A 12,109-nucleotide genomic window follows, 5' to 3' on the forward strand; every position below is an offset into this window, starting at 1 on the left:
AAAAAAAAAAAAAAAAAAAAAAAAGACAACGGAGAAAGCAGGCTACTTGATGTTAAGACCTACTATACTATAAAGCCACAGTAATCAAGATAACATAGTATTTGTGAAGAAAAAGACATATTGATCGATGGAAAAGAGCAGAGTCCAGAAATGGACTCCAAAATTACAGCAGATTTTTTACAAAGTTGCAAAGGCAGTTTAATGAAGGATAGTCTTTCAACAATGGTGTTGGGATAATTGGGCATTAATATGCAAAAATAAAATACATCTCATCGTAACTTCACATTTTACATAAAATTTATTTCCAAATGCATCAATGTAAGACATAAGACTATAACACTTTAAAAAGAAATCATAGGAGAAAATGTTTGTAATCTGGGCTGAGGCAGAGTATTCTTAGAATGCTACTAAAAGCATGATTCATAAAAGAAAAAAGTTTGATATGTTGGATTTTGTCAAACTGGAAAACTTTTACTCTACAAAGACGCTGTAGGAGCGTTAAGACAAGCTACAGCTGGGAAGAAAATGTTTGCAAACCTGATGTTCAATAGGACATTTGTATCGCGAATATATAAAGACTTATCAAAATTAACCAATCAGAAAATAAATAACCCAATTAAAAACTGTTAACAGATGCTTCAAAGACAATATATGGAAGGCAAGTAAGTATAAAAAGCATAAAAAGATGTTTACTATTATTAGTCAACAGGGAAATGCAAATTGAAACCTGATGAGATACCCCTACAAATCTATTAGAATGGTTAAAATAAAAAATATTGAAAATACCAAATGCTGGCAAGACTGAAGAACTACTATGCTCTTGTCTGAACGTATGTGTCCCCCCAAAATTCATATGTTGAGCCCTACCCCTCAAGGTGATGGTAGTAAGGGATGGGCCTTCAGGGGGTGATTAGGTCAAGAGGGCTCCTCCCTCATGAATGGATCAGTGCACTTATATAAGAGGCTTGAGAGGAAGCCTTTTCACCCCTTCTACCACATGAGGACACAGAGAAGACACCCTCTATGAGGAAGGGGACTTCGCCAAGCACAGAATCTACTGGTGCCTTGATCTTGGACTTCCAGGGTCTAAAACAATGAGTAATAGATTCCTGTTGTTTATAAATTTCCCAGTCTAAGGTATCTTGTTCTAGCAGCCTAAACGACAAAGACAGAGATTGGAACTCTTATATACTGTTGGTAGGAATGCAGAATGGTACAGCTGCGGGGAAAACAGTTTGGCAGTTTTTTATAAATGCAAGAATATAATCCAGGAATTCCACTACTAATAAAAATCATGTTCACACAAAAGCCTGCATATGGACGTTTATAGCAGTATTATCCAATATCATCAAAATGTGTAAACAATACAAATGCTCTTCAGTGGGTGAATGGATAAATGAACTGTAGTGCATTCCTATAATGAAATACTAAATACTACTCAGCAATATAATGAAATAAATTATTTATTTATTTCGAGATGAAGTCTCACTCTGTTGCCCAGACTGGAGGGCAGTGGCACTATGTTGGTTCACTGCAACCGCCACCTTGTGGGCTGAAGCGATTCTCCTGCCTCAGCCTCCCAAGTAGCTGGGATTACAGATGCGCACCACCATGCTTGGCTAATTTTTGTATTTTTAGTAGAGACAGAGTTTCGCCATGTTGCCCAGGCTGGTCTCAGTCTGGTCAACATGGCAAAACTTCAAGTGATCTTTCCACCTCAGCCTCCTTGAAGTGCTGGGATTACAGGTGTGAGTGACCTTGCCTGGCCAGAATGAATTATTTATACATACAACAACCTGTGTGACGCTCATTTTACTGAGTTAAAGAAACGATTCTCAAAAGGTTATGTATTCCGTGCTTCCATTTATATAACATTCTTTAAAAGATAAAACTAGATGCTGGGTGTGGTGGCTCACACCTGTAATCCCAGCACTTTGGGAGGCTGAGGTGGGTGGATCACCTGAGGCTGGGAGTTTGAGACCAGCCTGACCAACATGGAGAAACCCCATTTCTACTAAAAATACAAAATTAGCTGGGCGTGGTGACGCATGCCTGTAATTCCAGCTACTTGAGAGGCTGAAATAGGAGAATTGCTTAAACCTAGGAGGCGGAGGTTGCCATGAGCCGAGATCATGCCATTGCACTCCAGCCTGGGCAGCAAGAGCAAAACTCCATCTCAAAAAAAAAAAAACAAGATATAACTATAATAATGAAGAACAAAATAGTGGTTGCCAGGATAAGTTACTCTCTCTCCATCCCCTTTCCTCCCTCAACTGCTGTTAAATGTATTTTTTTCAAAGTTGAAACCAAGGCAAACTCGATCAATATAAAAATATCACGACTCTTTGTTGAGGTGCGGGGAATTTGGTCACTGTCATCCCCCATTTCCTCTTTCATTTAGAAAGCCTAACATACTTTCTAAGGAATGAGGAAGCTGGCTCCTGTGGTCTGTTAATATTTGAAGTACGGCCTTTTAATAGGGTCATTGGCAATGTCAATAAGGAAATACCCCGAGAAGGAGAGGGTGGCGAGCCTATGGCTCTCAAATCTCACAGCTTGGGCAACAGCAATAACTCACTGCAGAAAAACCAAACTGAACGAAGGTGGAGAGAATCCACCCACGTTTACCAAAGACCATGCCTCAGCTAGCACTCCTTACTTATTAGCCACCTTCTTCTCAATCTTAAGACCCTGCTGTGATAACAGGGAAGGAAAGCATTTTCTTACTAACCTTTACCTGACCTCCTTTTGACCTTCACGTGGTTCTCAGGTTTAAGACATCTGTGCTAATGAGGAACAGAAGTATTTTCTGACTAACCTTAACCTGACCTTCTTTCGCCCTTCACCTGGTTTCCGCAGATCTTTCTTTCCCTTAGTTTGTATTTGCTACAGCAGTAAGTTAAGTTCCATTTGACTAGGAATTGAGTACCCACTAAGTATGTGAGACTCTCCATCCCTCAGATAATCCCTGACCCCAAGGAATCAAGGTTGATGTATGACTTACCGTGTACCAACTTACCTGTGCACACATTAACATTGTAAAGAAAAGGACAAGGGCAGAAAAACATTTAGACATTTTAAAAAAGAAATTTACCTTTAAAAGATACTTATTTTTAAAGATATTTTAAAATATTCTTTTACCTTCATAAAAGACGTTTATGAAAGTAAAAAATCAAACATTCTGTATATTTTTTCTTTTTAAAATTTTATTTTTCTTTTTTTTTTCTAGTTCCAGTCCAAACATTCTGTACTTATTATCCAAAGAAACAGTGTCATTATTATTATTTGTTTGTTTTGAGATGGAGTTTTGCTCTTTTTGCCCAGACTGGAGTACAATGGCACGGTCTCAGCTCACTGCAACTTCTACCTCCCAGGTTCAAGCGATTCTCCTGTCTCAGCTTCCCAGGTAGCTGGGATTACAGATGCTGGCCACCGTGCCTGGCTAATTTTTATATTTTTAGTAGAGATGGGGTTTCACCATGTTGGCCAGGCTGGTCTTGAATTCCTGACCTCAGGCAATCTGCCCATCTCGGCTTTCTGAAGTGCTGGGATTACAGGCGTGAGCCACAGTGCTTGGCCTATTTTTAATAACATATGATAACTAAAAAATAAAACAGTAGTAAAAGAGTTAAAGTCCCTTTAAATATCATTCCCCAAAGATAACCATTTTAACAGTATAAAGTTTAAGAACTTTATATCAGAAAGCATATATGCATTTTTTAACATAAATGGTTGCCAGCAATTTCCTTCCATATAGGCGGATGGTACTAGTTATCCTCCCATATCCATTATGCTATTTTCCTTAGTAATAACATCTCCAACTTTGAGTTGGGTATTTGACTACCTGGAATTGTGTGGTTTTTATTTTTATGGTCAGTGGAAATAAAATAGCAAGAGTTTTAAAGTGAAAATATCCCAGTCTGGGTTCTGTTACGAGCTAGATGGGCTAGGTGAGGAAAGGCACTTCAACTTTTTGGTACTGTAGGAGGCAGCACCGCGCAGTGGTTGTGTGGAGATGGAGTTCCCACATCTGACACTCCCTCGCAGTATCATCGCAAGCATGTCACTTTCCCTCTCTAAGCTTCCTCTGTCAAACGGAGATAAAGACAGCCCTTAACTCATCAGGCTGTCATAAGAATTAAATGAGATAGTGCACACAAAGAGCTTAGCATGGGTCAATGCTCAACAAACGTTAGCGATTATTGCAGTTGTTTTATTAGCTTTTGAAAAAGAAGATAATAATACTCGCTTTATCAGGTTGAGGATGAGGATAAAAACAAACAGATATGAAAGATTGTATATGCTAAAAGAGTTACAATAGCACTAAGCTTAAAAAGAACACTGCTTCTTGGCATTGGAATATGGAACTATATTATTATAGTAGTTCTGCGCCTATTGCCTATGGAGACCAATCCACAGGAGTAACTAGATAGGAGAATATATCTGAGAGAAAGTTCTCCCTCAGTTTAAAGGAATTAACTAAATTGGATGCCATTGGAAAGTGCAGACACCTCAGAAATCCATATTAATCGGATACCTTGGTATGCATCAGAACACGCTCAAGCCTCTTAAGCACACTTGTGACTCCAGGCATTGTTCTCCTGGTCCTTTTTCCAAGCCACACAGGGCTGCATAAGGGTGAGCTACGTTTATATGAACACTTCATCTTACCCATTCTATTGCCAATGAAAACCTTTCATAGACTGAAGCCATTTGGGGTAGAATCTGCATTTTATTCTCCACTGTATTCTCAGGGCCAACCCAGTGTCTGGCACACAGTAAAAGCCAAATCAGTAGACATCCAGTGTCTCTAGAAAGTCTGCCCCTTAACCAGAAGCAGATTTCACAGGCTGGGAGAGGAGAGGGCAGAATGATTAGTGGAGACAGGAGGCTTGTGTATCTGGCTTTTAATCTCTTCCAGATATGGCAGCTACCACCAGCTACAGACGACTTCATGACTTTGATATATATAGTCCCCTTCAGAACTGTGCTCAAGGATATTAGTGTAAATCAATCAGAAACAACTAAATTCTGGAAAACTCTCCCGGGCTCCAATCTTGCCATGGAGCAAAAAATGGTTTAAATCTAGACATGCCATTTAAAACCTTGATTACACCAGGCACTGTAACATCTCACAATTTATAGTTTTCTGCAATTGGAAAAATAAACATTTTGGATTTACTGATATTTCTTCTGTAAGCTGACAAGGAGACATAAATCTTTCGGTCCTTCTCTATTTCAGATTTCCGTTCAGGAGAGCCAGTGGTGGAGGTGGGGATGAGATATGTAATTATGGTTTTCAAAGACTTGTAAAAAGTTAGATGCTTTTCAGGTTATATGTATGTTTAACATAGCATGTATGTAATATGTTTTACATATGTATGCATAACATGTATAACATACATGCATACATATATATATATATGGAAAGAATACAGGTTTTGATGCCAGATAGATTTAGGTTCAAATTTCCTGACGTTTATGAGCTGTGTGACCTTAGGCAAGTTCCTTAATATTGCCAAATTTCAGTTTTACTTACGTAAAAAGCCATTAATACCCCAAGAAACGGTTGTAAGGATTATTCAACGTTGATGAATAAAATAGAGATAGACCTGGATTTTAAATTGTGGCTCCATCACTTACCTTGGACAAGACACTTGACCTTTTAAAATTGTTTCCTTCTCTGTGAGATGAGAATATACCCAAAGAGGTTATTGGAAGGATTAATTGACTCTGTATAACATGTTTAGTACAGTGCCTAGCCTGAAGTAAGGGCCTATAAATGTTAGCTGTCACTATTACTACAATAATTACTATTATTACATAAAAAGGTAGCACTTAATATATGTTAGTGTGGCCATCTCCTCCACCTTAATCTCTTGCTAACGAGAAATATCCAAGAATTGGACAATTGGGTCAAGCGTAAAGCTTATCTTGATAGATATTGCCATAATTCTCACCAAAAGGCTTGTAATCAACATATGATGATGTTAACAATGTGCAGAATCTACCCATTTCATTTCAACCCTCACTAACATTTTTTTGTTATTTTTAAAGGGGCAGCATGGTATCTCAAGATTACTTCAATTTTCATTTATTACTGTGAGGGTGAACATTTTCCTAACTGTTATGTTTCCTGTTTGCATATTTTCGAGTGTGAATAATTTATTTCTATCTTTTGCCTATTTATCAGTTTGAATCCTGGTGTTTTTCTTAAAAATTTGAATAAACTTATATTAGAAACATTAACTATTATATTTAATGCAAATACTTTTCTGGTAAGTTGGAGCCAGAGAGGTCTGGTACAGATGAGGGGAGATCAGGAGAAAGTTCTGTGTGTTCAGGAACTTTCTGTGGGTGGGGCTGCTGCCTTCTTCTGCATGATGAACTCAACTACTCTCACAGCTTTAACATCCATCTCAGACATTTTTGGCCCTGCATGACACTGTAGTTTTTTTTTTTTTTTTAATTTTATTTTTAGCTACAGGGTCTCCACTCTGTCACCCTGGCTGGAGTGGAACAATCATAGTTCACTGCAGTCTTGAATTCTTAGACTCAAGGGATCTCCCCACCTCAGCCTCCTGAGTAGCTAGTACTACAAGTATGTGCCATGATGCCAGGCTAATTTATTTTTAATTTTTGTTGTAGAGACAGGGTCTGGCTGTGTTGACCAGACTGGTCTCAAACTCTTGACCTCAGTCTTCCAAAGCACTGGGATTACAGGCATGAGCCACTGGGCCCAGCCCCAACACTGTAGTTCTAGATTGCTAACTATAGAGTGCCTGTATTTCTTCTTAGTTGTCTTGTAGATACCTCAAGCCTATCATAGATACAAATGAACTCATAAGTTATTCCCCAACCTGCTAACTTTCTAAACTTCCCCATTTGGACCTTTATTGCTCTAGTCAAGAGATCTTGAAGCTGTTTCTTAATACAGTAAAAAGGCGTCCCAGAGTCTCTCAGGCCTGTTGAAGCATCTCTTTTTGGTTATTTTTCATATACGCCAAGCCATAACAGAAGGAAATTATACTCTTGAGTTATAAGTAATGTGTTCTGATTTTTGATTTGGAAAATATGATCACACATATCAAGAATATGAGCAGAAGAGGCAGCCAAGTTGACATGTTGTCTCGGGCCCTTTCTGTAGGCCAATATCTGCTACTGAAATGAATACTTGTGAGCCTGAAGTGGGTAGGCACAACAGTCCCATGGAGACGGCAAGCCAGACACGGGTATTCAATAGGGGAAGAGGGGAATTAATCAGGGGAAAAGACAGAAAAATTGCTTTGGGCATTTGGTCCACACATCTACTTTCCTTAAATGATTTTTTGGATTTTAATGGTGATATTTTTCAAATTATTTGGGCAATTAAATATTTTTAATATTTAGTATAATACAGTATTGATTTTGCTTTAGCATTATGGATTTTTCTGTTGTGCTTCCATTAGGATGTGAGTACCATGAAATTAGAAAATGTGTTTTCACCTTCCTTCTAATGCCCAGCCCAATGGTTTTGTGGCGATACGTGTGCTTCGTGTATATCTATGTGGAGATCGAGTTACCTCTAAAGTCAACTGAAGTGGGCATCATGAGTTGCAATAGAGAAAACACAACAAGGCAAGCATCAGGTCAAAAATAAAAAGTCAAAAGATCACATCTTAAATGAGAGCTTCTCTTTTTTATTTTAACTCTCCTCTCAATTTCCCCAAATACACAATGGATCACTTAAGAAGTCCCATCCTGGCTAGGCACGGTGGCTCACGCCTGTAATCCCAGAACTTTGGGAGGCTGAGGTGGGCGAATCACCTGAGGTCAGGAGTTTGAGACCAGCCTGACCGATATGGAGAAACCCTGTCTCTACTATAAATACAAAACTAGCCGGGTGTAGTGGCTCATGCCTGTAATCCCAGCTACACAGGAGGCTGAGGCAGGAGAATTGCTTGAACCTGGGAGGCGAAGGTTGCGGTGAGCTGAGATCACACCATTGCACTCCAGCCTGGGCAACAAGAGTGAAACTCTGGCAAAAAAACAAAACAAAACAAAACAAAAACCCATCCTCTTCAGAGTCAAGAAACACTTCCAGTAACACACACTGAGAATAACTGCAGTTTCTTAGTGCCTTTGGAATATGCATTGAAATTCCGTGCAGTTCTGAAGTTCTTCTTCCCAGAATTAGGTGCGCCGTGTGTGGTGCATGTGCATATGTGTAGGTACATGCACGTGGGTGTGTGTGGGTGTGGCATACTGTTCTCATAAAGGCACATTTTCCATACTGTTGGGGCGGGGGATGATAAAGTTACTTTTTCTCAAGGCAGACTATGATGATATGAAACCCACATTCCCCAACCTCAAATATTCCTTTATCTCACAAGAGTCATGTTTTGGGGAGAAGGGTGAAGTCAGGGCATTGAGTTTAGTATATACTAATTCTTTCTACAAAGACCAACTAGATTTTCCAGTTTGAAGAGGGTCCTTGGAGGGTTTCTTTTGTCGGAGGTCGGGGACAGGCAGGTGGGGATATTTAGAAAGAATTGGGAGCCCGGTATTCACAATAGCAAGCAGCTGATCATAAAACAAAATGACTCGCTAAATTCCAATCAATGGCACACAGTGTGGCCTGAGAGTGATACCCTGAATTCCGTTCCACAGTTGTCTAGGGAAGGACTTAGATAAACATATGCCAATATTGGCGAGAGAGTTCCTTTAATTCATTCCAGCACTTGCCCCACACTTCCCCAGCAGAAAAACTGGTTGATTTATATCCCAGGTAATTATCTGTGTCTCTGGATTTCATTCCTTAGTAACATCCCTCACCTACAACAATGTGTAGTAAGGTCAAGTGTGAAATTCCGCGGAAACTCGCTCCCCACAGCACCACACACAAGGAGACCCACTCCTTTAGCCACCCCTGTGAGTCCAAGTCCCATTCGCCCACAAAGAAGCCTCTATTTGACAAATTCCTCGAGCTCCTGCCCTTGGGGTGGGGACTTTTCGCCTCCCGTGAGGTGCTCCTGCCCGCGTGGGGTGGAGAGATGCACCTCTGGTGCGGAGAGAAAAGTGTGTTAGGCGAGGGTGGAAGCTCTGCGGGACCCGTGCGAGCACGTGGGTGCGCGCGGGCCGCGCAGTGAGCAGCAGCCAGGATTCCGCTCCAGATCGCGCCCCCGCCCCATTTCAGTGCCTGGAACGGCCCACGCCCCGGGATGGCCCAGCAGACACCCAGCACAGCGCACGTCACTATGCGGCCCCCGCAGCGCACCGACCCCCAGCCTGTTCGACCCCAGACCCACAGCCGAGCCCGTCTGTATGCGGTGTATGGAGAGAGTACCGATCAGGCATCCCAAAGTCCTTTAGAGAGCAACTCGGCGCAGTTCCCTCTCCCCGACCCGCAGCCTCCGCAGCAGCTGCCCGGAGCACCCCCTCGGCCCCCTAATCCCGGGCAGGTGCCCCGCGCAGGCTCCGCGCCTTCCCTGCCGACCCCCGGCCCCTGCGGGACCCAGGCCCAGGACAAGAGAAACGAATTTGCACCGTACCTGATCCTGTCCTTCTCGGCCCTCCGTAGCTCCTCGTTTCTTTCCAGCACCTGAAGGATCTTCCTAGCCTCTTCGTCATTTAAGAAACTGAAATCAAACCCCGGAGGAACTTTCGTCATTTTCTTTACTGTGTGTGAGTGAGTTACACTTAAGTTCCTTGGCGCCTCGTGTTAGGAAGGCATTTTTCAACATATACAAGACCAGTTTCAAAAACTTGATCCCACAGCCAATAATAAGTCCGCCCCTTTGAAAATCTAAAACTACAAACCCAGGGAACGGCCCACACCTACAGGGCTCATATTGACAACACCTTAATGACATGTTTCTCTCAACCTGTCCAACCGAGATGCAAAGTGAACGGCTTAAGGGAGAGAGAGAACCAATCCCGTTCCAAGGGTGGCGGGCCCTCTCTCGTCCCCTCCCTTGTCCCCTCCCTTGTCCCCTCCCTTGTCCCTTCCCTAGTCCCCTCCCCCTTCTCCTCCCGTCACCCTCCCCGCCCCCTATTTGAGTTGTTAAGCAAACAAGGCTATATAATTCTGCCTCTAAGTGCGGCGGAGGCTGTTTTGGCCCCAAAGTATTTGCTTTTGCTGTTGCTGTTTCCTCGCACAACTTGAGCTTGACTAGTAGAAGGAGAGAAAAAGGAGATTCATGAGGAATCGTCCTTTTGAATAATTAAGAGCCCATAGAAAACAGAATTGCAAGTAGGATTTGTAACTGGCAAAAGAATTACTTTATTTGAAATATCAGAAAGAACTAAACTCACTACACTGACTGTGAATGAACCTGACTGAAGGGCGGAAATTAGCGTATCCTTGGAAACGAATTCTTTGCCAAGCCTCTCATCCCATAGACATCCCCCACCTCCTACATCCACTGTCCCACAAAACTCATTCTCAGATTTTAGAAACAAATAAACAAAACTGTTTGTGGTATTTTAGGAGAAGACAGCCCAGAAGCAAAGGAAGGTAGAAAACGCCTGTTAAAGTTTTCTGTATGATTTTATCATCATCTTAATAAACTCAGAGAAGTAATACAAGTGCCAGTTAAAAATTCCTAATCCTCTGGTGAAAGCAAAAGGTAATCCTATGAAGCCACAGAAATAGCTTTCCTAGAAAGTCGATTGTTCCACAATGGAATAAAGAATAATAGAAATTTCCAAAGATATTCACATATATACATTTGTTTAAATTATCGAGGCTTTTACAGAAAACATGTTTTTATCTTGGCTTCACTTCCTACACAAAAATAACTTTGTCAGATTGACTTTCCTGCCCCACAGCCTTAATTTGGTCATTTTAAAGACGGTGGTGATGATTGCTAATGTATAAAATGTACTTCTACATTTATCATTTCTTTTAAACCCAATTAAAATTTTGTATCTGCACAAGAACATGATATCAAAAATTGCCATTTCTGTTTTGGTCTCTGGGCTACCCCACTTGATCGTCATTATTTAAAACATGGCTAGGCAGCTAGCTGCCATTCAGACAACTTTCTGTGGGTGTCTGTTGTTTGTGTTAACCAGGAACCAATTCTATTCACCCATGGTGTACACAACACAGAACTCCTTTATAGTGTCTGTATTAATGATTATGTTTTGGGAGTGTGTCTTGTATATGGTGTCCAAATTTTCTAGTGTGTTCGTTTATTCAGCATACACAAGGGACTTTTAAATATGGGCACTGGTGGGCTTTTACACTGTTTCCAGTATCTCCGTGAATTAATTTCAACCAACATGTTCTCGTGCCTATTACATGAAGGCATCATACACTGTGAACAAGAGTCCTTGTCTTTAGAAAGTTTGTAATCCAGTGGGAGAGATACACAAATAGAAAGATGACTACATATCAAAGAAGAATATAATAGAGGAATAAAGAAAATTCCCTGCACGCACAGAAAAGTAAATGCCAACTGAGTGGATGGGGAGAGAATACAGTATTTAGGTTGCTTCATGAAGAGTCAGATTTCAACAGGAAGAAATAGAGGATGGTGGGAGGAGATGTGTGAGGCTATTCTAGGCAAGGGATCGTTATGCTGAATAGCAGAAGTACAGTCTAGGAATCTTCTCATATTCCCTCAACCTCTCTGACTAATGGCCAGATTGAACAAAAGCTTGGAAGCTAGAAAATACTGGAGCATGTTCAGGGATTGGTAAGTGATTTGCTTTGGCAGAGCATGTAGTCTCAACAGGGGTAAAATCTTCCTCTTTTTATGTAGAAACCACAAATATACATGTACTCCACAGATATACAGTATATCTGTAGTATTAACATTGCATGAGGGAGGTGATTGCCAAAGTAAGTTCTAAAAAGGTTCATAGTGGGGACAGTAATGAGAAAGGGGTTTAGGAACACTGGGTTGAGGTGAGCTCGACTATGAATGCCATGTGATGAAATCTAGACTTCATTGTGTAAGTACTGAGGAGCTAACACAGGTTTTGAGGGTAATAACGATACAGTTAAAATGGAACTTTGGGCAGATTGCTCTGATAGCAGTAGACAAGAAGAGCAGAGTGAAAATGGCATCAAGGAAACCATTGTGTGGGCATGCTGATGCAGGAGAAAGAGAAAGAGGACCCG

General features: G+C 41.1%; 1 protein-coding gene across 2 annotated transcripts in view; it reads right to left on the minus strand.

The window, feature by feature from the left end:
• The window catches only part of EXPH5 (exophilin 5), an 81,884-nt gene extending 72,006 nt beyond the window's left edge, over positions 1 to 9,878 (minus strand). For both annotated transcript variants that reach the window (XM_017547067.2, XM_017547066.2), the window contains exon 1: positions 9,531 to 9,878. In XM_017547067.2, coding sequence (XP_017402556.1) covers positions 9,531 to 9,649 — 119 coding nt within the window. In that variant the 5' untranslated portion in view covers positions 9,650 to 9,878. The remainder of the gene's footprint in view (positions 1 to 9,530) is intronic.
• Positions 9,879 to 12,109: the final 2,231 nt, after the last annotated feature.

This window comes from Cebus imitator, unplaced genomic scaffold (genome assembly GCF_001604975.1).
Source record: "Cebus imitator isolate Cc_AM_T3 unplaced genomic scaffold, Cebus_imitator-1.0 Scaffold194, whole genome shotgun sequence".
In the NCBI taxonomy this organism is placed as follows: domain Eukaryota; kingdom Metazoa; phylum Chordata; class Mammalia; order Primates; family Cebidae; genus Cebus; species Cebus imitator.